This window comes from Agelaius tricolor, unplaced genomic scaffold, assembly GCF_023055355.1.
Source record: "Agelaius tricolor isolate 1412-34295 unplaced genomic scaffold, bAgeTri1.0.p SCAF_2, whole genome shotgun sequence".
Lineage (NCBI taxonomy): Eukaryota > Metazoa > Chordata > Aves > Passeriformes > Icteridae > Agelaius > Agelaius tricolor.
Window position 1 is genome coordinate 34,789,663 of NW_027269262.1, and position 25,801 is coordinate 34,815,463.

The 25,801-nt window shown below is 37.0% G+C and overlaps 1 protein-coding gene across 1 annotated transcript in view; it reads left to right on the forward strand.

Annotated features, from left to right (window-relative positions):
* The window catches only part of ERP44 (endoplasmic reticulum protein 44), a 47,594-nt gene that overhangs the window by 15,295 nt on the left and 6,498 nt on the right, over window positions 1-25,801 (forward strand). Inside the window, exons 2-8 of the mRNA XM_071455885.1 lie at window positions 4,037-4,109; window positions 5,907-5,946; window positions 7,359-7,474; window positions 16,329-16,513; window positions 16,923-17,038; window positions 20,809-20,866; window positions 22,192-22,308. Coding sequence (XP_071311986.1) covers window positions 4,037-4,109; window positions 5,907-5,946; window positions 7,359-7,474; window positions 16,329-16,513; window positions 16,923-17,038; window positions 20,809-20,866; window positions 22,192-22,308 — 705 coding nt within the window. The remainder of the gene's footprint in view (window positions 1-4,036; window positions 4,110-5,906; window positions 5,947-7,358; window positions 7,475-16,328; window positions 16,514-16,922; window positions 17,039-20,808; window positions 20,867-22,191; window positions 22,309-25,801) is intronic.

The following is a 25,801-nucleotide window of genomic DNA, read 5'->3' on the forward strand; positions in this document are numbered from 1 at the left end:
TTTCAGGTGCGCTTCAGTAACCAATTCTCCTTTTGAATTATTTTTTCAAGATGCTTTCTTCAATGAGTTTGTAGCTATCTTGTAATGCCAGTTTGAAATTTATTTTTTTTTACTTCAGTTACAAATATGAACCGTCATCCATATGTCCTGCTATGAGCAGTGGAACCTAAAGTTTGCATTTAAAAGTGAAAAATTCTGAATACTTTCCTTAGCCAGTATGTTTTTCAGGACTTATGTTCAATACCTTTTATAAAGTGTGTAGCTGATATTCAGAAATTATCTCCTCAAAAATGTCTTGTTTTCTGCTCATGGGTATCAAGCACATGCCTCAAAAAGGTCAGAAAATATTCTCAAAATAGTGTAGCTTCTTAGAAATTAAATACAAATTTGTATTCCTTTATGATAAATATTATTCTAGTAATATCATAAACCTTCTTGCATCCCATGGGACAGCAAGATTACTGGGTCAAAAGGAGGTGTTTTCTTCCTTACAGGCATTATACCTTAATGAAAGCTTCAGCCTGGAGTGTGTCTTGCATATTTATTGACATTTCTTCAAGGAATGCTTTTTTTCCATGAGTCTGTCTACTTATTATTAAAAGTTTGGCACCCAGAATTATTTAGTCAGTATAAAATGTTTGAGAACGTGATTATGAATATATTTGATGAAACAGAAATTTTCATACTACTAGTGAGAAAAGTATTTCAATTATCTCAGATTTTGTGCAACTTTTGGGGGAAGGTGGTCTTAGTCTCAGTATTTTTCCACTTCTGCAATACAAATGGACAATAGGGTATATGGTTAATTTGTTTTTCACCTTCAATACATGAAGATGCTTGGTTTTGGTGTTAATGTGTTAGATGCTTGTTTTGGTGTTAATGTGTTAGTACATGCAGCTTGCACGTTTCCATGCACATTTCCACAGTAAGAGTCAAGAAAGCAATCACAAAATTTACTTGTGCTATAAAGAAGTATTAGTTTTAATTCCTCTTTTTTGCACATAGCACAGTCTAGAAGAGGATCTCATTGGTTAGTAAGTCCTGTGCTTTCATGGTGCCCTTAAATATTTGCATTGCAAGTTAAATGTGTTTTAAGTGTGTTGTGACAATCTACAAATATGACTGCAGTTCCTGATCCGTGAAGTATATCTGCTAAGTAACAGAGCCTATTTCTTGACTGCAAATAATACGCTTATCTATGTTATGTTTAATTTATGTGTAACTTATCCTATTAGATAAGATTGGTCTTGGTGCTGGAAAGTTATACTAGAAAAAGCCATGAGGGTTTAAGAAATTGTTATCTTACCCATTTGGTTTGTTTAGACAATATGAAGTGCTACTGCTGAGCTCCTGTGAAAATAGTTACACCAAGACCTACAATGGAAATTCTTTTCAAGTATGAATGGTGATGCAGAGCTTGTGTGCAGCTACTGAAAAGTTCCTGCTTTCTAGAGGCTTGTGTGGATTTTTCTCTGTAAACAAACCTTGTCCAAGATTACAAGCAGCTTAAGTAACTCTGTGGTTTTCAGGGTGATCAGAGGTTCTTGAGGCCTTGCAAGGCAGCTAAAGCCTTAGAACCTTGAATTTGCAAAGTTACCTTCAGTAGGATCAGATGATGGCCAAGAAAATTATTGTTGAAATACCCTATCCATTATTGTCTAGAGCAATATGTCAGCTGTTATTGTTAATTGTAGCTACTGCTTCAATTGTACTCAAGTTAGGTCAAACCTGACATTTGCAACAAAGCAACACGTGCTGTGTGTACAAGTAAAACCTGTGCCAGCACATGCTGACCTGACCCCTTATGTTACAAACATAACTTCTACTACCAGAACCTCCCCCCAGCAACATCATGGAAGCTGTCATCCCATGCACCACCCAAGGGGTGATGGGGAGGTGTCTGCACTAAGGGTTGCCATCAGCTGTTACTTCTCTGGGTGTAATTTGGCCGGTGTGGATCTGGGTCCATACAGGTAGCTTCTCATTCCAAAGGCAGATTCTACCTTCTTGCTGCTCACTAGTCAGCAATGCCAGCATCTTCAGAGGACCTCCCTGAACACTGGCCTGCTTGAACTTGTGCATTGCATAGGTTGCTTAATCAGATAATTTTTTGGCAGATTGTATTGTTACACTGCCTGTTTAATCTCTGGACCTCACAGCTCTGTTTCTCTACAGTCGTCTTAGAGCCATAGTTCAGATACTTGTCTCAAGCAGTTGAGATGCCACAGGAAGACTGTGCAAACTCCACCACAATTCTTAGATTTGCATTTAAGAATGGCATCTTATTCAACTACCAAGAGAGGAGCACTGGTAGATATTTTGTGTTCCAAAAGCTGGTGTGCAAGATAGAGTTATCTGCTACCCAAGGGCCTCCATATGGGAAATGTGAAAGGATCACTGTCTTCACTGGGAAGTGATTAGTGACCCACATTAGTAATCTTTCTGATTTGTGATCCACAAATCAGAAAGAATTGAAAATGATTGATTGCTGCAAATCTCACTCGTGTGTGATTTACAGTGATAGTTTTAGAGCTGTTAACAGTGTCTCACTGCAGAAGTTTCCTACCATCTTTGAAGCTGATCTTAAGGAAAGCAGGGATCCAATTTGGCAATATTTCATATACACTTGTAATAAATGTAACAAAATTTGGTGTGTGACATTACATGAGTTTTTTGATAAATTGTAAACAGTGTCAAAGGCAGATATATGCTGGAGGCTTATTCTTTGTAGTCATGGTCCTACTATAAGTTCAGGATAGGTCTCAAGGTCTTCCATAAATGCAAAGAACCTTATGTCACTGATTCCTGCTATACAGCTGCTCTGTGTGGTTTTATTTGGATGGTCTTTATGCTTTTAGCTGTGTTTTTCCTTGGTGCCTCTTGAGCCATAGGCAGATTTTGTTTGCACCTCAAGGAGTAAAAAAGGGAACATCAATAGCATGTGTGTGCTGCTGCATCTCAGTGTGAGTGGGATGTCTGTGTGAATCTCTGATCTCTGCCCAACTCCTTGACCTGTGCATTCTTCTCATTTCTCTTCCAAAAACCTTCCTTTTCCTTTGCTATTACCTCTGTCAGCTGAGGAACCATACATCACTTGAAACCATGAAGCCATCACAGCAGAGTGTCAGGTCCAAGCTCTGACTGGGCTTACAGAAGCGATGACTTTCTCACTGGCTTACTCAGGATGGAAACATTCATGTCCCAGACAAGAATCTATATTATCCTACTCAAACATTTGCACGCTTGTCTCTCTCAAAGCAAAAATAAATTGTAATTCACTGATGACTCTCACCTGGAATAGAACTCTACCTCCTGTTTCTTCCACTGCACTTTAGAAAAATAAAGATCTGGGCCAGTTGCACTGAAAATGTGTCCATTCCTAAAACTGTGTATTGCTATGAGAGTTGCATTAAGAGTAATATAAAGGTTGCTTTGTAATTGAATGATTTAGCTGATGTGGTGTCTTGGTTTTTACAGTCTGATGAGTCTATTGCATGCTGGGACTGAAGAAGTGTCAAGTGGAAATACAGAAGGAGATAAAAGACTGTAGCTAGTTGAGTTAGATGTATTGAAATAGTTTCCTAAAACAACAATAAAAATGCAGAAGGTTGAGGCTTTACTTAATGCGAACCTTTTTTGTCAGGCAAGTCCTCTAAGTGACAGAAGGAATTACTTGTGTCTGGGTAAAACCTACGTGCCCACCTGTGTGAGGTTGCTGAAATGGGGTTTCATTTCTTTCTTCAGACTGAAGTTATGAATATAAGTTACTCTTAAAGGTGCAGATTTACCTGTAACATTTCTAGCTACATAATAGAGAATGGTATTTAAAAAACTAATTTTTCTTTCAATGAGAAAGTATGTTATATTGGTAGTTCGTTTGTATATTTGTAGTACTGCAATCATCTGAAATGCATTGACTGAATTACAGTTCTTTTACTGTTCTTCTCCAGCTTTTGAACTCCAACACTTAAAAATCACACATCAGTTACTACTTTACTGCTGAAACATGCCTTACTGGTTTGCTTTCTCTTTTTAGGTGTCTTGGCTTTTTAATCCAGCAAGAAGTGAAATAACAAGTCTAGATAGTGGAAATATAGATGACATTTTAAGTGAGTACTTCGAATAATTTTTTTTCCTTGTATGTCTGCAGTTACTTATCTGTGTGAATATTGCAGTGGTATTAAATGAATATTCATAGCCTAGCTTTGAATATATGAATTGCAATCGGCTTAGAAATATTAAATGCCTGTGGTTGAAATTAGCTGTCTGAACTAATGTATTGTAATGAGAATTTGAAGTGTCTTAAGAAAATAACTGTTATCTTGTTTGCAGAAGGGAATGCTTGATTGCATAACCAAAACTAGTCTAGAGGGCATTTTAAAAGTTTCCCCCCCCCCAAAAAAATAGCAGCAAGTGAAACCCATGGTTATGGGCCTTAAGTATCTTGCTTGTTCAGCTCTGCCTTTTCTCAGGTTAAGCACTGTCCTGATTCTGGTGTCTCATAAAATGGAAATCTTTAATTTAAACAGATATGTGTTTCTTGTCTGAAACCTTTCCCTCTGAGAAGTATACAACTTGCCTGTATCTGGTTGTCTTTGCAGGAAAAAGTTATTATATTGTTTCAAATATATCCAGGGTGAAAAATCTTTAATAAGGTCTGGACTAGAACCTGCCTTATGATATGAGATTGCTTTGTGATATGAGAGCTGTTTGTAAATACTTTTTCTACAGTGGAAAATATAAAATTATTTTATACATTGTAATTCACAAAAGGGAATATATGCTAAGTGTGAATGCTTCTGAAATTCATCCCAGTACTTTCAAGAAATACTTTATATGTTGGAGGTGACCCTAAACTTCTCAGTGCTTGTTATTTACCTATTCACCACTGGCATCCCTTGCTGATAATGAAAATCTTAACATCATAATTGTAATCAAACTGTGGTGTTCTCCAGCCTACTCAAGAGTTGTCTTTATGAGCATGTTGTCTTTTCCAGGCTTTAAGCATCCTTATCTTCACATGTCACTGCTCTGTAGCTTTGTCAGTTTTCTGCTTTGTCAGCATTTCTGCTTTATAAAGCTGTGGCTGATATTCTGTAGTTTGAGTATGTATTTCAATTTTTTTCAGTGTCTAGGTCAGTACTACTACTAAAACTTAATTTAAAGCATGGTTAGTTATTATATTCTATAAAGATAATACTTCTTTTTTGGGCCAGAAATTCATACTTTTTTAATTTTTTTCTTAATATGTGAAAAGGAATGCATAAGAACATTACTTCATTACTTAATTATATGTATTCATGTAGTACTGCATTTTTTTAGTGTTCCTTATTATTTTTCTGGTTTTGGGGACTGAAAATTTCTTTGCTACCTTTTGCCATAGTATCCAGGTTAAATAAGACAAGTAAGGAGAAACCAGAGCAAGTTGCACAGACGGGTTGCCTGTTTCTCAGTCTTCTACCCCAAATAGTTGGGATTTCAGCTTTTAACTAATTTTTAACACTTATGAATAATAGAGCTAGTGCTTAAGAGCTACTAGAGTTCAATTTCTGGATGTGAGTGCCTTAATTTTGAATCCAGAAATAATTTTTGCTGCATGTGTCACTTAAATACTTTGTGTGTCTTAATGCCTTAAGTATTTACATTTTTTTTGTCTTATATATCAATAAAGTCAATAGAACACTTGACTGAAGGCCTCTTCCATCTTTTTCCCATTTGTTATAGATTATATTTCAGATGAGATTTACCCCAGCAGTTTTCTAGCAACCAGACTAAGCTTTATGCTGAATTATCTCGAAATATTTGCTTTTGTAGTTTTTTTGCATACTTTTATAATCTCGAATTAAAGAACTGAGAAGTTTGCCTCACAATGTGACATTGGGCTTTTTCTTTTTCTTTCTTCTCAGACAATGCAGATGTTGCTTTAGTTAATTTTTATGCTGATTGGTAAGTTATTCAAGTTGTTTTTTTGGTTTTTTTTATATTTAAGCTTCTGTCTTTTGAAAACTATCATGTTTGGCTATAGTTTTCTAATTGAAAATACAGTAGTCTCTTGCTTTCAAACCAGTTCTTTCCTGGGTTTAGGTCCTGATTGCTTCTCCTGTCTATGCTTGCTTGGTTCACATTATTATGGGCTACAGTTTTAAAACATTGCAGCCTTAATTACGATCATTACTTTTAGGCATGCAGCAATAATCCCTCAACATAGCACATTGCCAGTCTGTCATGTAACCTGATTTATGAGTAAGAACAGATCAGTTTTAGTCATGGAGGTTCTCTGTTTTAAGTGTGGAGAAGAATGGGGGACAAGAAGCCATTGTAGCATATACATGGTAACATATACATGCTGCATAAATGTGTAGCATGCAGCTGAGCTGCTCAGTCAGGTTTTTTCAGAAGGTGGACTTCAGCTCTCTTGGCGTTTTGAGAGCAAGACTTGCTCTTCACTTACATGTTTGCTGTTGCAGACATAACTGCATCCCCAGGCTGTCACTGTTATGTTTAAGGTGGTTTTCAGTGCAGGCTGGTTTATTGCAAGTCTACTCCTTGAAGTCTCATTCTCACAATTTCTACAGTGCCATTATCCATCTCCAGTTTAAAAATCTGCCATATGTTTGGAAGGACACAATATAAAATAATTTTGTTGACATATTTGCAATGGGCTTGCTTGTGCACTACTGTTACCCTAAACTCCCTAAAGCCACTGAAGCATCTTTACAATCCTACCACCTTTTCTGTGGGCAAAAAGAGAAAATTTACATCAAAATCTGACATTACTGGAAGAAGGGACCCTTAGGGTTCTCTTTGTTCTTGCTGCTGTAAAGGTAGTCTGCTCAAATTCTGCCAAACCTGAGCAATAATATAATACATAATACTTATAACTTGTATTGTTGACCCACAGAAAATTACCCATGATATTTCTTGAAGGTGGTGTTGGTGAATATTTAAATCTCAACAATCTAAGGAACAACTTTTACTACATTTTTAAAATCACTTTCCATGGGGTAATTCAGGTAGAAAAAAATTAACAACATACTGTCTGAATAGAATATATTTCCTAAAGGCTTCTAATTGATTAATGGTGTTGCCTAGGGAGATAAAGCAGGGGAGTGTATCTTGAACTATGTATTCTTTCAGAATTACTTTTTTTTCTGCACCTGATTAATTCAAGTTACTTTTGAACTGATTTTTATCCACTCAGTTACTGGGATGATTACATGTAGATGTGATTTTTTTCAATGGCTTTTCTTTGTTTTCTTTTTTTCTTTTTCCTTCAAAGATTGAAATGTTCCAGTAGTCATCAACTGAAATATTTCAAAGTGATATTTTGAAGTCATGATTTTGTGTTCTATTTACAGGTGCCGCTTCAGCCAAATGCTGCATCCTATTTTTGAGGAAGCTTCTAATGTAATCAAAGAAGAATATCCAGATAAGAATCAAGTGGTGTTTGCTAGAGTAGACTGTGATCAGCATTGTAAGTAAATCTTGATTTAGGTTTTTCTGTGCCGTCCTGCTACCAAGTTAGTAACTGTATTGAGAAATATGCTAAATAGCTGTGCAAAGTGTAGCTGTAGATGGCCCGTCCTTTAGCCCAGGGTTGCTTTTAATATATCAACAAACCTCTCCTTCCAAATTTGTCAGGGCAATTTCCAATGTTTCATTCTCATCGCATCCATCAACATCCTTTTTTATTTTATCAGTTCAGCCTGTCTTACTTAATGAGGAAAATAGGGCTGTGATAATAAATTGAATTGGCTCATTCACATGTCAGAGAAGCACTAGTGCAACAAATGATGCAGGTCTTCACAACCAAGAAAAGGAAGGGGTAACCTTCCACTGCTAGCATGAAGAATATGTTCTGATCAGATCTTCCTTCCACCTTGGAGTCATGGTGGGGGCTGTAAGTTTCCTTTCACACAGCCAGGCAGGGATCAGAGCTTTGCTCTGTTGTTGTTACACATGTCAGCAAACAGTTCCCTGTTTGGGTTGGGTTTTCCCCATGCCCAGACATGAAAATTATATGCAATATCTTACTTTATGCTGGTACTAATTCCTAAAGTTCTTTTTAAATCCCTTAATAAGTAAAATGTGAGGAACTTCTGCTGCACATTGAAAGGCAAATGGATAGTACCAGGATTTTTATTACACTGTTGGATCAGCTGTGTTATTTTATGCTTCTTGGAGACCAGCATTTCTAGGAATAATTTCTTAAGAGTGGCTTATGATTCCCAAAGAGTATTAACAGAGAAATTCAGTTTAATCAATACTGATTATACTGTTTGGGCTTTACAAAACTGTTAATTTGTAAGGACAAGCATCACTGGAAATTGGCTCATATTTTCATGTCAAGATAATGACAACAAAACTTTCTATAAAGTTCTCACTAAAGACCATGGTAAAATCAGCCTGTGTTGTTGTGTTTTTTAGTCGAGGTTTAAATTAACTGCTGAAGTCCTTGCTGTAGCTTCAGTTGCTTGAATAACTCAGAGAATCTGTGCAGCTGGATGCCCAGTGTTTAGCTATGAGATGTTCTTGTCTTAGCAGTTGTAGTCAAGAAAACTTTATTTTGTCCCCCACCAAGTGTTTGAAATGCTTTAAATGTTTGCTGCTTAATCTTCTCATATGCTCTTTGAATTAAGGTAACTGGTGCTTGTTACAGAGAGCTGAGAGGAGGAGTTGCTACAGGAGAGACTGTCATCCCTCCTGGGAGTGCTTGTAGTGGGGCTAAGTAGTAGGAGGCAGCCAGGAGTTTTGGTTTTTCTTTATATTTCTGGAACACCATTAATTCTCTGTATTCATTATTTTTGTCCTTAATTTAAGTAGATGAGCATGACTGCTGTTGCAGAAGATGTAAAATGTGAGAATTAAAAATAAAATCCTTTAATGACAGGCAATTTACATTGCCTTTTTGAATTGAAATAACAGAGTTGTGCATGTCATTCATTCCTAGTTTCTGGTATTTATTTGCTGGGTTTTAAACAATGGTATATTTTATGGCACACAATTATTTGGCATGTCCTAAAGTTTTAGGTGTTTTAACTTGGATTTTAATGTGTGCAATAGCAGCTTTTTAGTAATAAAGCAGATATTACTGTATTATCAAGGTTGTCCCTGCTGTAATATTTTGCTGAATGCTGGTGTTGAGATTGTTAGTGGTTCGGGACTTTTTTACTCTAGCTTTATATTTTTGTATGTGTTTACATATTTTAACAACACTAGAGGTTTTATGTCAATATTTTGGTGGTTTGTTATGTCTGTAGATTTCATACCACTAGTAATTTGCTGTTAGAATGTTGTTCTAGAGATGGTGGATTATTTGCATTACAAATGATTTGCTTCTTTTTGAGGCCAAGACTCTGTAGGGAATCCAAATAGCTGATTTCTGGCCACTCAAAACCAGCTTTCAGAATGGTTACTCAGGCATAGATACTTTCTATTTAATGCACTATTATTGAAGCACACTGCAGGGCCCAACAGCTCACACCAGCTTCTGAGGGTAAAGCAAATTAAAGAGAATTATTGATGAACTGCCAAATGTTTGATGCCTAATGACAAAACCATCATTCTGTCCGCTCTTATTGCCAATATAAAATGTTTTTTCTGGAAAGTGACCGTCCCTAATGTGATAAAATACAAAATATACATATTAACACTATATTAAGCCTCTGTATGTGTTATATTTTACACTAGTTGGTAATATTGTAGAAGATAATTATACCTGAAATATGTAGGCAAAGTCACCAGGCTGTGTTTAAGCTGGTGTGCAACATAGACTAAAGGTAAATCTGGAGCAGGTAGTTAAAGCAGGTACTCTTTGCTTTTCCAAGACCACATCCTTTTATAACTTAAAAATGTCTGAGTTCTGCTACATTGTGTCTTGTTAAAATCTTTGATGGTTTTGGTATGTTCAGTTTAGTAATTCAGCTATCCTAAATACTAGACACCTCTCATCCAAGTAATACCTGGTAAAAGTGTTCTTCCATATAAAATTACAGAAGATCTTACTGCATAGATGTTATTAGGAAGGTTTTGCTTCATGGTTTGGGGTTTTTTGGGTGATTTTTTTTCTTGCTTGTGTTTCAGGGTGTTTTAATAATTTATGTTAAGCAGCAGTGTTGAAAACTCACTTGGTACAATAGATTTCCTATGTTTCTGTTCTCTCTGAGTGGATATTGCAATCTAGAATTCATGTTTCTCTGGGGGAGAGTTTATATTTTGGACAGTTTCTCTAAATTCAGCATTAGGAGCTGTGGTACAAAATTCTTCTCAATTGAAGTATATATATTGGGGGGTTGATTCTAGTGCACCATGTTTTCTTTTGGTTTCTGAGTTAAATAAAAAATAGTAGCTAGTTTGAATAGATCTTTGTGCCTCCAAACATAAATCAGTTTCTCACTGAGGGTATGTAAGGAGATGTTAACAGCTGGACAGACTGTTTAGGGAACTGTTCTTCCACTCCAGATGTTTCTGGGAGTGGTATTTTCCCTAAATTTTGTGAGCTGCTGCTCTCTGTGACTGGCTGTTCCTGCAATGTGTGCTCATGTTGCTAATGTTAGGCTGCAGAGATGAGATTGTGTTGCTACTGTGCCTTTGGTAAGCAAAAGAATTCAATGATAACAAATTTGGAAGTTCTTAAAGGAATTCTAAATGAACCTCTAAACAGGAATGAGGATTTCATTGCATTCTCATCACTTTGCTTGGGAAAAAAAAATCAGTCTGAGAGAGTTATCTTTGGGTAAAATAAAAAGTGTAAGTGATTTGGAGAGGTTGTTGATGGCACTCCTTAGGAGAGTGATTTTGTTAGTCTGTCAAAGAAGATTATGGGATGCCTGCTGATGAGGCCCTGCTTAGAGCAGGCATGACTGTTGTGAATGCTCCTTTGCAGCAGAAGGTGGTTTAAATTTGCTGTTACCTGAGTTTGAGTTTGATACAGAATATTGATTGCTTTCCTCCTACCTGTTTTGGTCCATCATACCAGTCACCAGTATCACAATCATTGGAGTAGGATGCTTAGTTTATATGCTTTCCCAAGTTCCTTTCTAATTCTGCTTCTGAGTATTCCACCAGGGCTTATGATTTCTTGCAAGTGTCACAAGAGCAGTAGTTGAACTGGGGAGAATTTATGGTGTATTATGAAAGTAAAAGGTACCTATCAAAGACAGACTTCATTTGTCATCTGTAGTGTGCCCTAGTGGGTAGCCTGAGGGACTTCAAAAGATGTTGACTGATCTCAGGTGAGCTAGCAGAATACTCATTTGGTCATTCCAGCTTCAAATAAACAGCTGAAAGGATTTGTTATTTTTGAGATGGAAGATATTGCAGAAGGGTGAGGAAGACTTAAGATGATTTGACACACAAAATAAAGATTGGTGTTAGGTCCAGAAAATTTGAACTCTCTCTATATGTAGCTGTGCAACTCCTACCACCATCATGTAACACCAAAGTTAGGAAATGCAGTAGCTTGGGTTTGTGCTTGCTCTTTCTCAGACAACAGAAAGAGACCACTCCCCTCTCCTCTAGAAAAAGGGACACTGAGTATTTTCAGAAGTTTTTACAGGGTTTGAGTTTTGAAACTCTGATTTTCTTTCAGATAACTTTTCAGGCTGTTATAGTCCTCTCTTCAGCATGTGAATTCTTCAGGTGCTGCCTTATATGATGAGGTAGGCATTTAGGATAACTATCAATATTGTTCAAACCCTACTGGACATGTTTTTTGAGAACCAGTCCTGTAGATTTAAAATCTAAATATTTGTTTAGTCATAGTGTGAATTATGGCCCTGAAAAATTAGAGCAGTGTACTAAGTTAATGGTGACCCTTGTAAATATTGCTGGTCCTTCACTGGGAAGGACCTTCTTAGCTGCATTGTGGGTGGGGGCTTTCTTCAATATAGTGCAGTTTTACAACACTTTATTCATTGTACATTTAATTTCAACTTGGTGGCAGTGGAATTGAGATTCTTGGTGATGTAATCTGATATCTAGCTAGCTGAATTTTGGATAGTGACTTGTGGTGTTAACCTAGAATGGTGGAGTCTGAAGCATTCTGGGAAACAAGTCACTGGCTGTGTGCTTGCTTGGAGCTGTGGCTTGGGTAATGTGTGTACACACCACGAGAAAAGCCTGACACCCCAAAAAATGGGCTTTGGCATTCCTTTGAATAGAGGAACACACAATGCTCTGGAGAAATGGCTGACACTACAAGATATGATAGAGATATGGATCACAAATGATCCATAGAGATATGGCTCACAAATCCTACTTCCTTAGAGGATCTTGCTCAGATCCTTGCGTCAGAAGGTGACGTGGGAGACTGTCTTAAAAAACATGAGTGTAAATGTCAGGTTTCACATAAAAGTTTGTTTCAAAACAAGAGCTGCTGTCTCTTCCCTGTTGTAAGACAGAGCTTTGCTCAGGAGAAGTACCAATCAATGCATATCTGAAGAGTACTGAGCAACTGCAAGACATTTGTGTTGGAGTTGGCAGAATGAATAGTGGAAAAAAGTCTGGGCAGTTTGGAAATGGTTGAATGTCAACAGGTAAACATGCAAAATGGAGAGGAGAATCATCTGAATCCAGCAGTCATTGCTGTGATCAAAGTTTCTGTTTTGTAGAAGAGAAGATGATCAAGTATGTCAGTAGCTTCCTATCATAATTAATGTGAAACTATTCTGGTAAACACTAGATTTATGATTTAATGATTAATTCAGCAAAATACAAACACAAGGCTTATTCCTTTTAGGTACCTTCATATCTGAAGAAAATAAAAAGTCATAAAGTTGTAGTTGGGAGAGTTGTTTTTTTTTTAGGTAGGTTGCCCTTGTCTGTTTCAAATACCTCTTTTCATCATTTTCATCAGAAAGTTGGCAGTGGGAATGTCAGGAAATATTTTTAAATTTAATTTAGGATTTACTATAACTAATGCAATCTGTGAATGAGCTCAAACAATATTCCATGTATTTGCATTGTGTATTTCCAATTTTAAAAAGAATATAATTTTGTAGTTGCACTGCTTATGCTAACTCTTCCTGTATCAAGTGCCAGGGCTTAATGAAGCATTTAAGGTTTACTCTATTTGACTTTTGAATTAATTCAAACGGTTTTTCATGTACTTGCATTTTATTTTTTGTAAAAAGATGGTTTTCAAATACTTACTTGTGTAGGAGTGTCATTTCTCTGTGTTAGTTCAAATATCAGCATTCATGGAATCTCAATGTAATTTGTAAAGATCATGCAGGTACTGACTTATGAAATAATGTTTGAATTCAGCTTGGACAGTGGGCATTTATTGCCATTAATATTTTTACACAACTTCAGCCCTTGATGAAGATCCACAGCCTTAGGTACTGCAGAACCTGCATGTACTTGGAGAACCTGCCTGACCCTCTGAATGCCCCTTCTTCAACCCTTGCATCCTCTTATAGCTGTGGAAATAACATGAGGGAGAAGTCCATGTTGCAAGACAAAGAAGCGTGGGGTTTGGTGTTCTCTTGCTATGCAGGTCTGTAACAGGAGGAGTCACTAATCTCAGTGTGTTTCTGTGAAACCTTGACACGTTGTGCTCCTTGTCCCTTGTCAGACCCTGTCAAGGTTGGACCAACTCAGGGACTGTCAGACCAAAGGTCCTTCTGTCAGCAGGGAGAAGGGCAGCAAATGCCTGGCTTGCAGATGTTGTTTGTCTTCTGCCAAGCAAATATTAAGTGATTCCTCTCCTGCTGTACTTGCCACCTTCCTGCAGGCAGCTCTTGGGTACTTTAACTAAAATGTGGTAGAGTTTAAGGGAAGAAAACATTATTAATCTAATGTTCATTAATGTTGAATATATTGACATCCTCCATGGAGAAATTTGTATTAATTTGAAATAAAAGTACTCTTCACTGGGGACATAAAATGTTTTACCTTAATTTTATCTGTAATTAGTGCATTAAGAAATGCACTTCTGGGATATTTAGGAAACAAGTCAAGGCCTCTTAGTCAAAATTGATAGGCTGAATTCTGTGCTGTTTTATAGTGATGCAAAGCTTTTTAGGAACTGGGCTAAGCTGGTGAAGCTTTGAAGTTTGCTTGGGAGATGTTAGAGAACATTTTTGTGGAGTAGACCTGGTTCTTATTCTCTTGTTTTCAGTTTTTGGTTTTTTTTTGTTTTCAGTTCTCAGACTGATCTAAGCTGTGCAACTTGTACATAGACTGTTTTCAGTAACTAATGCTGCAAATAGGATTAGTATTGTTCTAGCAGCTTGGAATTTAGACTTCTCCATTCTCTTAAAAAAAAAATAAGTGTAAGATAGAAAGCAAATCTGCTTTGTGGTAAATATATAGCTAAGAAGGGATGTTTTTGTCAGAGTGGATTTGTTCTCACATTGTTCAGTACTGTGCCACATGTGCTCATGGACCCCATTTGGTTGCCTTCCTGCTGTGGGCTAATCCAGGTGACGTGAAGGGTACACTGTGACTTGTAAGGAGTCCATGAAAAGTAAGGATATGTGTACAGGCCACACTTGCAATGCCTTCCTCTCTCTGTCAACTGAATAAAACTTCTCTGTCTCCAAAGCATAGATCAGTCTGCTGAATTCACCACCTCTGTCCTTCCTTGAGAGAGAAAAGAAGGGGAAGTGTGGTGGGTGTGGTTGACTGGAATGAGTCTCCTCAAATGCTTAAGTAGCTTGGGAAGGTAGGCGTATTTGGGGGGCATTTAGTTGAGTTTAGGTCCAGAGATATAAGTAAACTGCATCCCAACTCTGTAAAAGAAGATAAATAATTTTCACAGAGTCTGTGAGATTTTATTTTTTTCTAGATTTATTTCCAGGGGAGGAGTGAACAGGAGGGAATAATTAAGCAAAGCAAAATCCAAAGGAAAGTGCTTCTGGAAATCTATCTAACATTACATACTGTGTCTTTATTGTTTGTTTTTATTCTTGCTTCCCTAAGAACCCAAAGTATATCTGGTTACCTCATTTCTTCAGTTCTTCCTGATAAAATTGTCAAGTTCTTTGCAGGACTTCAGCCACATCTGAAAGGGGGAATAGCATTCAAAGCTATTAAATACTTAAAAACTTTGATTAAAGAAGTTGCTGAATATTGGAGATGCACAAACCAAATTTCTACACCATAGCAAAGGCAGCTGGATCCTGCTCAATGTGCCATGAATCACTTGCTGGTTATGTGTAAGCTTCCCCATCAATATGTGGCTGGGAACTAGCTGCAATACCTATTGCAATTTGCTGTGTCCCAATGATTTAGCAAAGTGGAAGAGGGACAAAGGGGCATGTTAAGAACTCTGGTGGGGTATGGTGAAGAACTACATTTGTGCCTTAGTAGTGGTTGTAAGGGCACAGGATGCACATGTGCGGGAAACTTGTATTGCTTCTACTTAGCTTTCTTCTTTGCTGCTCTTTTAATTTTCCTGTAAGGCCTCTTTCTGGTTTTATTCTTTAATATTTGTAAGTCTTGTGAATCAATAAATAACTGAGCTGTTAGATAAAGGTGAAAATAGCTAGTGCTCTTATCCTAGATTAATGCCAATCACATGTTACTTTGTTGTGTGAAGCTTTGTGTGGTCCAAGTCTGGAAGAAGACTGGACTGTATGTACAGATGTGAATGAAGACCTGTCTTGGAGGGAATGATGATACTGGTTGACCAGAGAGGTGTTTGCCTTAATCTAGAAACCTGGAATTTTGTGTTTGTTCAAAACCTGAACATCTCAGAAGTGGAACAGCAGTCTTCTGGTCTTCACAGCCTTCAAAAAATACTTTGCTCAGGGTGTACATTCTCAAACATTTTAGACATGACAGTTATATTTCCAGCATTGCAACTGAGGTGAAAATCCTAAGTTTGAAGAAAAATAGGAGACAATTTATTTTATCAATATTTTCTCAAGTGAGTTAATTAATTGAGATTGGCAAGCTTTGAAGATTTTCATGTTCTTGTTATGCTCTTAAATTTGCCTTCCTAGTTGTTTGTAGGAAGTGTACTAAATGAGTATACATGACCAAGCTGAGTCTTTGCTTAATGCAGATTTTGGTAATTTTTTCCTTTATGACAATCAGTACATGGGAGGCATATAGGTGTGAAGGGTTTTGGTGCTTTTGCTTTGGGGGTTTTTGGGGGGTTTGTTTTTGTTGGGGGTTTTTTTGGTTGGTTGGTTTTTTGGGGTGTTTTTTTGGGGTTTTTTTTGGTTTTTTTTTTGTTTTGTCATCTTGTTGCTTGAAGATACAGAACTGCTGGTTCAGAGATTTCATATACAGGCAGACATATATACGCATAAGAAACCATCTTCAGTATATTTCTGTATTTGTAGGGCTTTGCTTTTATTTTCTTAATTTCTTTTTAGCTGATATAGCTCAGAGGTACAGGATAAGCAAATACCCAACTCTGAAGCTCTTCCGGAATGGCATGATGATGAAGAGGGAATACAGGGGCCAGAGATCTGTGACAGCAATAGCAGATTACATCAGGCAGCAGAAAAGTAACCCTATTCGGGAGGTCCAGGATTTGGAAGAAATTAGTTCTCTTGATGTAAGTGTTTCAATTTTATTCCTTTTCCGAATTTTTTTTCAATGTTGAGCTGTGGAATGGTGAGTACCTTGTGGTTTTTTTTTTTTAACTGAATGGAAAAGTGGATCACTTGCAATATTAAAAATTAGTGTAGTCACTTTGAGCTGCATTCACTCCACTGCTAAGTTATTTATCTTGCTTTTAAAAATTTGAAAAGAATCATGTGTTGTATTTGACAAGATACTTTTAATATTCCTCATCATAAAAATACTCACAAGGATTCTTCTGAATATTGGAAAGGCAAAAAAGAAATCATTTCTGCATTTACTGACTGTTGAATGAATGGCATCTCTCTATTTAATATCTGTAGGTAGTAATGACCGTTTTTGATAATTTGATGCAAGTTATAATTCAACCTTTGTTTTTACAGCGCAGCAGAAGAAATATTATTGGGTACTTTGAGCAAAAGGACTCTGATAATTACAGAACCTTTGAAAGAGTAGCGAATATTTTGCATGATGATTGTGTGTTCCTCTCTGCCTTTGGGTAAGTTTTGAAATTTCTTGATTTCATGACTTCATTATTGAAATTCTGTTAATGAGGTCTATGTAATTTTATTAAATAGACTTCTTTATTATTTTCAGTGTGGCATAGCTGAAGAGACTAAACCTTAGTGGATAAATACACTGGAGGGATAGAAGGATAAAACTCTTCTTAGCCTTAATGTTTGCTGTGAAATTAAATTTTTATTTTTTGCTTCCTTTTTCTTTTTTTACCATTCTTTGTTAGTATAGTTGAAATGTACCTGAGGAGGTTTGGGTGGGGGAATAGTAGACATTTGTGTCCCAAAAAACCTGCATTATTAGAGAGAGAGGGTTTTTTCATTCTCTGTGGAATGTAGTTGCTTATTCATTTCCTCTTGGTGTTAGGGAGCAGACCTTGTTCCAAAATACCTAATTTCTGTGCCTGGGTCTTTTCCATGCAAGTTTTATGTCACTGCACAGTGTAATAGCTTAGAAAATTGCATTGGTGAGCTACACAGTGTAAGTCTGGAAGAAAAATCTACAGGGATTCAGATTTCTCCTTGTACAGATTTACAGTGGTATTTCAAAATATTCAGTGGAAGAAGAATAGATTGGGAGTGATTCAGTTTTTAAGTAGCATATTAAAATCTAGATTCATTCTGCAGTGTTTAATGTGCCAGCACTGCCCAATTGGAAGTGATTGGTCATTAATGTGATTGTAGTGGTTTCCAGTCTACCCACAGTTGCAAAATCAGGAATTTGCATGGTTTATGCCAGATTTTAAGCTGCATAGAGTTGCCTCAGGAGTTTTGTTTTTTTTTAATTGGATGTAGTGGAGAATAGCAGAGAAACTGAGAGGATGTATCAAGGATGTTTCATTTGTTCAGACAAAACCTGTTGTCAGTCCCTGATGCCTCTTCCAATATGTCTGCAAAAATAGTTTGTAGGTATGAGTGTTTGCAAAATGCAGGGTTGCATGTGGCTCTCCCTTCCTTCAGTCCCCAGTCAGGTAGTGCTATGACTGTGTAAGCAGCCCTGGCCATGACTTGTAAATCTGTAGGTCTGTCAGTCTTATCCTTGGTGAGTGCCATTATCTCAAGTGTTTTCTGATGGCTGCATCCATCCTTGTTCTCAGCACAGCCACTCTGAGTTGCTATTAGAATTTGAAATTATTTTTTGCCCCTTATTCAACTTTTCAAAAATAACTTTAAAAATTATTAGTAAGATAGCACTACTTCCAACATTCACTCTCCTGTTTTTTGAGTCTGTTCATCTTTGGTTTGCTGTTTGTCAATTGCCTATAATGAGAAGCAGTTTCCCACAACTCAGTGTTAGCACTTGGTTGTTGGGCACTGTTCTTGAAGTACTATAAGTACTATAGGGAGTTTATTTTTATTTTTTGTTCAGATATAAACAATAAGCAGACATAGTGGAATGGATCACAGTTTGATTATTGATAACCTGCCTGTGTAAATACAGATTGCACAGCAGGTTTATCATTATTCTTATCTCCAGACACCCATTCCCTTTCTAGCCTGTAGCTGTTGGTGTTTTAAAGTGCAGCCTTCCCAACAGCAGCCTTGGGAGCTAAATGTTTTCATCTCTCAGTAGCTGAGGCTCTTCAACTTCCTAAAAATTGTATGTGAAAAGACTTCCAAGGGAGATGCTGGCTACAGATCAGTGTTTTTTATTCAGATTATATATAGCAAAATTCTTCATGGGGAGCTGGCATTGATCAGTTGAACTCTTCTGACTGAGCATCCTAACAGCCCCTGGAAAGGACTTTTGGTTTTGCTATGGACAGAGTTCAACAGCTACTTGGTTTGGGGAGGTTACATGAGTGGTCATGTTCAAATTTCTCTTAAGCTAAAGTAAAACAATCAATTTGACAGGAGGAGCATAGTTGCTTGACTAACTTCTGTCAAGGCAGAACTGTCCCATTATGCCAAAATTATTCTGTCTTTAGGTAGTTGTAATAGCTTATTTAAAAACTCTGTTAATAGTACTTAGTTGCAGATGATTTTGATGCTTAAAACTGTTCTTAAATTAAGTGGTCCTTACAGTTCTGTTAAGATCTGAAGTGACCACAGAACAAGATTATTGAAAGAAGGCTTGTAAGCAGGAGGAGATAGATGAAGAATCTGATTAAGAGATCGTTAGGTAGATTTTAGAAATAGAGAGGAATGAATCTGTAATATTTGTGAACATGGAAGAGAATGTTGAACAGGGGAAAAAAAAGGCAAAAAATACTTTCATCTTAAAAGGCTATGATGAACTATAAGTAATTTATGGCAGAAAGTGAAAAATCTAGGAACTGTTTTAATTTTACATTAGCAAGTAAATATGGCGGGGGGGGGGGTGGGGGCTGTGTGCTTTCCAGAGATTCACATTGTACATTACTGCTTCAAAAAAAGACAAAATGCAAACTGAAATGTTTCCATTTTAGTAGTTGTTTTTAAAAGGTGTATCTTCAGGCATTTGGGATTTTCACATCATGTCCCCACTTTATTTGAGTTATCTGAAAAAAAAATCAGTCATAGCTGCAGCTACTGGAGTGGAAGAACACAGAAGAGGACATTCTGGGTTCTACCACAGGGTTAGCCTAGAGCATGTATTTCATTATAGATTATCATCAGCTTAGCAAGCAGTGATTGTGCAGGTGGCTTCTATGGCTTCACTTTCTTATTCCATGAAGGCTTATTTGGGATGCAAGTGGTTTACTTCAGTCATGATTGTCACTAGGAAGGCTCATTTCACATTATGGGGAGAGTCATGTTGGGAATACAAAAATGCATTTTAAAATACACATCTCTAAACTGATGCAAATACTGGTGGTGTAACATAACTGATGCAAGGCACCTTTTGTATGTGATAAGAAAAGATAATTGGATCAAAAGAAATCAATAAAACAGAGGTACTTTGAGTTCAGCCTTATGATGTCTGTAGTTTTCTCAGCACTATAAATTGTTCAGCCCCCTGGAAGATGTAGTTCATTTTGCAGTGAGGTAAATTCAGATAATTTGACTTCTCTTACTTTTCTGTCTCCTTCATTGGATGCACAGCTGTTGCAACTTACTTGAATAAGAGATGATAGTTTTGGGGTACAAACTAGCAGCTTTCAGGGCACTTTGCTGTGATTTGGGGTAAAATATTTTAAAGGCAATAGAGGAACTTACCAAGGTGAGATAGTAAACTGAATAGCAAGGAGGAATTGTGTATCTTAGAGGTAAACACTTGCTTCAGTGTCATCACTGGCCAGAAACTGCATGCTGTGTCTTCTCTCTAGATGTGTTCTGAGGGTAGAATGGGCAGTGGGGGCTCACTTGCCCTCTGTTTTCTCATTGCTTGTGCCTGTAGAACATCTCAAAGCCCTTCTCTGTCAGGGTAGAGGAGATGTAAATTCTTAGTGTAAACAGTGGAATAGGAAGAGTAAATGCAAACAAGAATCCACCTTCTTCTTTGCTTCCTCAAGATTTTTCTTTAACTCTTTGATAGTCTTTATCCCAAATTATCCTGGCATTTATCACTTGTCACTTTGTTGCCTTTAGTCCAGACTTCTGATCTTAGGGATGCGTCTTGCTGACTCCCTTAATGCCCTCTTATCCAGGCAGGCCAAGTTTCTATGAAGTCACTTTACAGTTTACTTTAAAAATTAAGGATTTTAATTCTCAAATTGTGAAGAGGTTAAAAAAAAGAAGTAAGGAAATGATAAAAAATTAAAACATGAATTTTGGTATCTCAGTTATTTTATTTGTCTGCACCAAGACATGCTTACTGGTTGGTTTGTTGTAGGGCTATTTCAAAAGCAGAGAGATTTAGCGGAGACAATGTAATCTACAAGCCACCAGGGGTAAGTGTAACTATGTATTTTATTTTGATTCTTGTGATTATATGTGAATACCAAAAAATGGAGACTGTATTCAGATCATTCATGTTACTGCATCTCAGATCTTAGTTTTATTCCATCACTAAATAGTGTGAGGAATAGGATCATAGAAATTAGTGTTTCTGAGCCAGTGAAAAAGATCTGTCTCACATGTTAACAGTTAATGCACAGAACATAAACCTATAGTTTGAAATATCTGTGTCAAAAAATTTAATCTTTCTTTTTTTTTTAATGCAGTCAACACATCATGTGTGTTCTGTAGAACTTTAAAATCTCTGAAGCTGGTACACTTCATGTTTTTCAAAGCAAGTGACAGTTACTGTCTATTTTTATGACTGTTACTTAATTGTCTTGTATGCCTTAGTCCACAAGGGTTAAGAGCTCTTCTATTAATTAAAAAAAAAAAGAAAAATAATTAATAAAATTAACTGTGGGTTAAACTCTCATAAACATAGTTTTACTGGAAGAAAAATTCAGTGCAGAAGAAAACCTGCAAGAATTGCTTTATAGAGCCATACTATCTAAAACTCTGCTCCTTTCTCAAATTTACTGTATGAAAAGAGCTACTTACAAAAGAGGAAATAGATGCAAATAGACCTGAGAGGGAAGGGAGTTTCAAGGCATTTTTATTTTTTTCCAACCACAGAATTTATGAAGTTACCTAATTTATACAGCATTTCTGAATTAAGGTGTGCTTAATCATGGCCGCAGCTTGCGAAGTCATGCTTCACTTCACGCTAACCAAAATTGTAATTAAATTAAAGGATGCTAGCACTGAATTACAAGTTAAAGCTACTAGCAAATAAAGGAAAATTATTATTTATTCATATCTCTTTGGAAAAGCAAATGTAAAATACCAGTTTCGAGCTCTGTAGGATGTTAGGAGAGGGTTTTGATGAGTCTCTGTAACTATCAGCATTCACTGAAGCATCTCACTATCTGCATTTAGTTTAGGTGTGGAGATATTCTTTCTCAGCCTAGCAGAAAGCAGAAATCTAAGTAGCCCTTACTTGAAGCATCCCTAATTTGAAAACAAAGTATCTCTGATTATTTATGAATTGTCTTATAAATTGGAGTTAACTGCATAAATTGTATGTAATATTTATTTTCTGTTTGTACTTTTATCACATATTTAATAGAAATCTTGCATGCGCAAGGTTGAATATTGGTGTAAGATTTGTTTTAAATATTTGTATGAATATTGTAATTTTATGTTGAGTAGGTAATCTTTGTAGGCAGCAATGTCATTTTTACTGTTTCTCATCCTACTGTATTTTTCTTTTCAACAGGAAAATGCTCCAGATATGGTGTATTTAGGCTCACTAACCAATTTTGATTTGATTTATGCATGGACACAAGACAAATGTGTACCACTAGTTCGAGAAATCACATTTGAAAATGGAGAGGTAAGACTTTTTCTACTATTCTACATTTGGGGTTTCTTTCTTGAAATGAAAATGTCTCTTTCAATTCCATATCAAAGAACTTTGTGTATTTTGGTTTAGACAGAAAATGGCTGTCAGATAATGTCTTTTCATTCTTTAGGATCATTTTGGTTACTCTTGAAATTCACTGGAGGCAGATCTGTAGTAGATTTATACACTACCAAAGTAAGAAGCTATAATTACAGAACTATTAAGATTGGGAAAGACTTCTAAGATCATTGAGTCCAGCAGTTAACCCAGCACCACTGTTCTCAGCACTAAACCTTGTCCTCAGGTGCCACATCCATGTTTTTTTGAGCACTTCCAAGAATGGTGATTCTACCACTTCCCTGAGCAGGCTGTTCCAGTGCTTCACAACCCTTTCCATGGAGAATTTTTTCCCAATATCCAATCTAAACCTATCCTGGTGCAACCTGAGGTCATTTCCTCTTCTCCTGTCACTTGTTACCTGGGAGAAGAGACCAGCCCCCACCTGGCTACAGCCTTCTTTCAGGCAGGTGTAGAGAGCAACAGGGTCTCCTCTGAGCCTCCTTTTCTCCAGGCTAAACACCCCCGGCTCCCTCCCATTGATGTTAATGTGAGTGGTAGAAAAATATTACTGTATTAACCACTTCCAAAGCACTATCTGATAAATAAGCACATTAAATGGTGGCTGACCATGGAATCTTCTGGGAATGGTAATGAAAACTATATGGGGCTTTTATTTTCAATCTGTGTAAAAGCACTGGTAGCTTAATCTTTTTAGTTTCATGTGTTGTTTCCCATGCTTTTCTTCTTTTAGCTGCAATTGGTAGAATTTGGGAGTTTGTTTTTAAACATCTTTTTTTCTCATTATTATTATTTCTTTCAAGGCTTTTTTCTTTTCTTATGTAACTTATTCTTCTTTCGTCCATATCCAACTCCATATTTCATTTTGTTCTTTGTAAAATAAACAATGGGGAAAAAAGCCCTTAGAAAAATAACAAGTTTGCAGCATCTCAAAAGGAGTATTTGTACATAGGTACAGAATCTGTTAGAAAATCTGCCAAGGTTTGTCACAAATTATGGTACATTATCCATATTGGATGAGAAACCAGAGAATCAGTCGTGATTCATTCATGGTTTGCACACTTAATTATTTTTATCCTGAATCTGCTGTTCTGGGCACATGCAGCACTTCAGGTTTCATGGCAGAGGGAGGGACAGGGTGATTTTACTTAGGCCATGTTTATTGACTGTTTTCTAGTCAATCCTGCCAGCTTTTATTGGAAAGCTCTGATAGTTAACAAATCTTAATTCTTCATTTGCAACTCAATATGTAAAAGATGCCAACATGTTAACATCTAACAGAAGTGTGTGGTAGATTTTCAGTGTACTTTTTACATGGTGAAACAGGATTCTGAGCCTTGGAAGCCAAAGTTCATCACTGTTAGCTTGTACTACATTCTGTTGTGGCTTCTCTGGTTGTTCCCTTTACCTTTGATCGTGTTTGCTTAGGCAGATAGTTAGAATTGCAATAAATAGAATTGCCTGGCAAAGTTTGTTTAAAAATTTCAGTGTTGCTGGTATGCAAATAAATTTAAACATGCCAAAAATTGAGATATTTCTGCATGCTAAGATTGTACAGTTATTTAAATGGACTCTTACTATGCATACTGCACAATATTACAAGATAAAAATATGAAGTGCTGTGACTGTTAAACTGTATTGATGGCACTAGAATACACTTTAAGCACCCAGTAATTGAGCTCTCAAGCAGGGTCTGCTCGAGGACTGCCCATTTGAGACAGTTCTTGTGCTTGACTGGCAAAGGCTGTTGGGATCAGGGTGTTATTCAGAAGAAATTCCTGTTTAACTGGAATCAGGCTGTGTAGTTCTGTGTTAAATGGCTGCAGTGAACCTGTGTTGTCCAACGGTGGTGCTGAGCTGTGAGGTTTGGAACCAGTAAGAAGCTTCTCAAAGGCACACAGAAATGATGTGAGAAGCTGAGGTCTAATGGAAAGTCTTCTGATTTTCCTAGTGCTTAACAACACAGTAGCTTTTGAGGGAGCTTCCACTTGTCCTGCCTGGTCATTGAGACATGATATGAAAGCTGGAATAGCACAGGAAACAAAGGGAGGTATCTCATAGAAGGGCTAAAATTAGCAAGGTTCACGCAGCTGTTCTTAAAGCCTGTTTGGAGATGAATTGATCTTGTGAATGTAACTTGCTGAGGTTGTCATTTTAGCTGCTTGCAAGCAACAGAAAACCTTAGAGCCAGAATACCAAGCTGTTTAGGAGTTCTCCCTCTGGAAATGCACTTCTTGCTGAAGTGAGGGAAATGGAGTCATAATTATAGTGGTACAAAACGGACTTTTTCCCATCCTGTAGTAGGAGGCTGAGACCCAGCTGAATGTGTGTGTGTAAAAATGAGAATGAACAAAAATGATTAGTTGTTGTTTTAGGGATTGGATTTCAAGAGCACTGAAGTTCTGGGGATCTCTGCAGTCTTCTGTTTAAAAAACTATGCTTCAACTTACCTGATGGACTTGGTTGAAGGGAGAACAAGAGCCATTTCATCTACCCTGTGTAACTGGCTGCCTACTGATAGGGGAAGTCTTTCCTTCAACTTACTGCAAATTGATATCTGAAAGAATATCTGAAGAAACCCTTCTATTTGGTAGCAGAATAAGCCACTACTATCTTTCCCAAAAAGCACAGTTTTTGTGCTGATGTAGGCTAGAATCAAAGCAATAGCAGCACTTGCTTGTTATACCAGTTGTGCAAATGAAAGATAGACAACTGTAGGCATTTCTTACATGGTAAATGATTATTTCTTCAATCAGGCTGTAGTGAGTTGAGATGACAAAAATCACTTTTAGAGCAAGCAAGTGTTTGTGTTTTGCTTGATTAAAAGAAAATTCTGAATAAATTATTCAAGGCACTTCTGTATTTATCTGTCTGTGGGCAGAGGTTTTAAAAGGCTGCAAGAACGGATTCATATGGGGAACTAAAGTTTGCCTGTCCAGCAAAGGATGACCAGTCAGGACACAGTTCCTGGCAGGAGAGCAGCACTTGATCATAACTGCTCTGGCTGTGTCATTAGCTTCTGCTTTTCTCTTTTTTAGTGAGGAGGGAATAGAGTTATTCGAAGACACTTCTTGTGTTATGCTAAGAAACCACCAATTTAGTATATGAATAAGCTAGAACTGGGTTCTAGACTACACCCTCAGCCTTCTGTAGCATTTAACAACCATGGTGCTCAGGCCTAATTGTGGTTTCTCTGGAGCTGCTGTGTTTCCTCAGAATGGGGTTATTTCTTTTGCACAAGTATTCCAGTGGAAGCGTATCCCTTCCCAAAATGCTGATAATGACTTGCTCTCATCCTTTGTCTGTTGTATATGAATAAGAGGGAGGAAACATGGTTACTGTATCACTTGGGTATCTGAGAGGAAGGGTCAGCAGTTAACATCTTTGGCCTTGCTCTTTTGCCTGT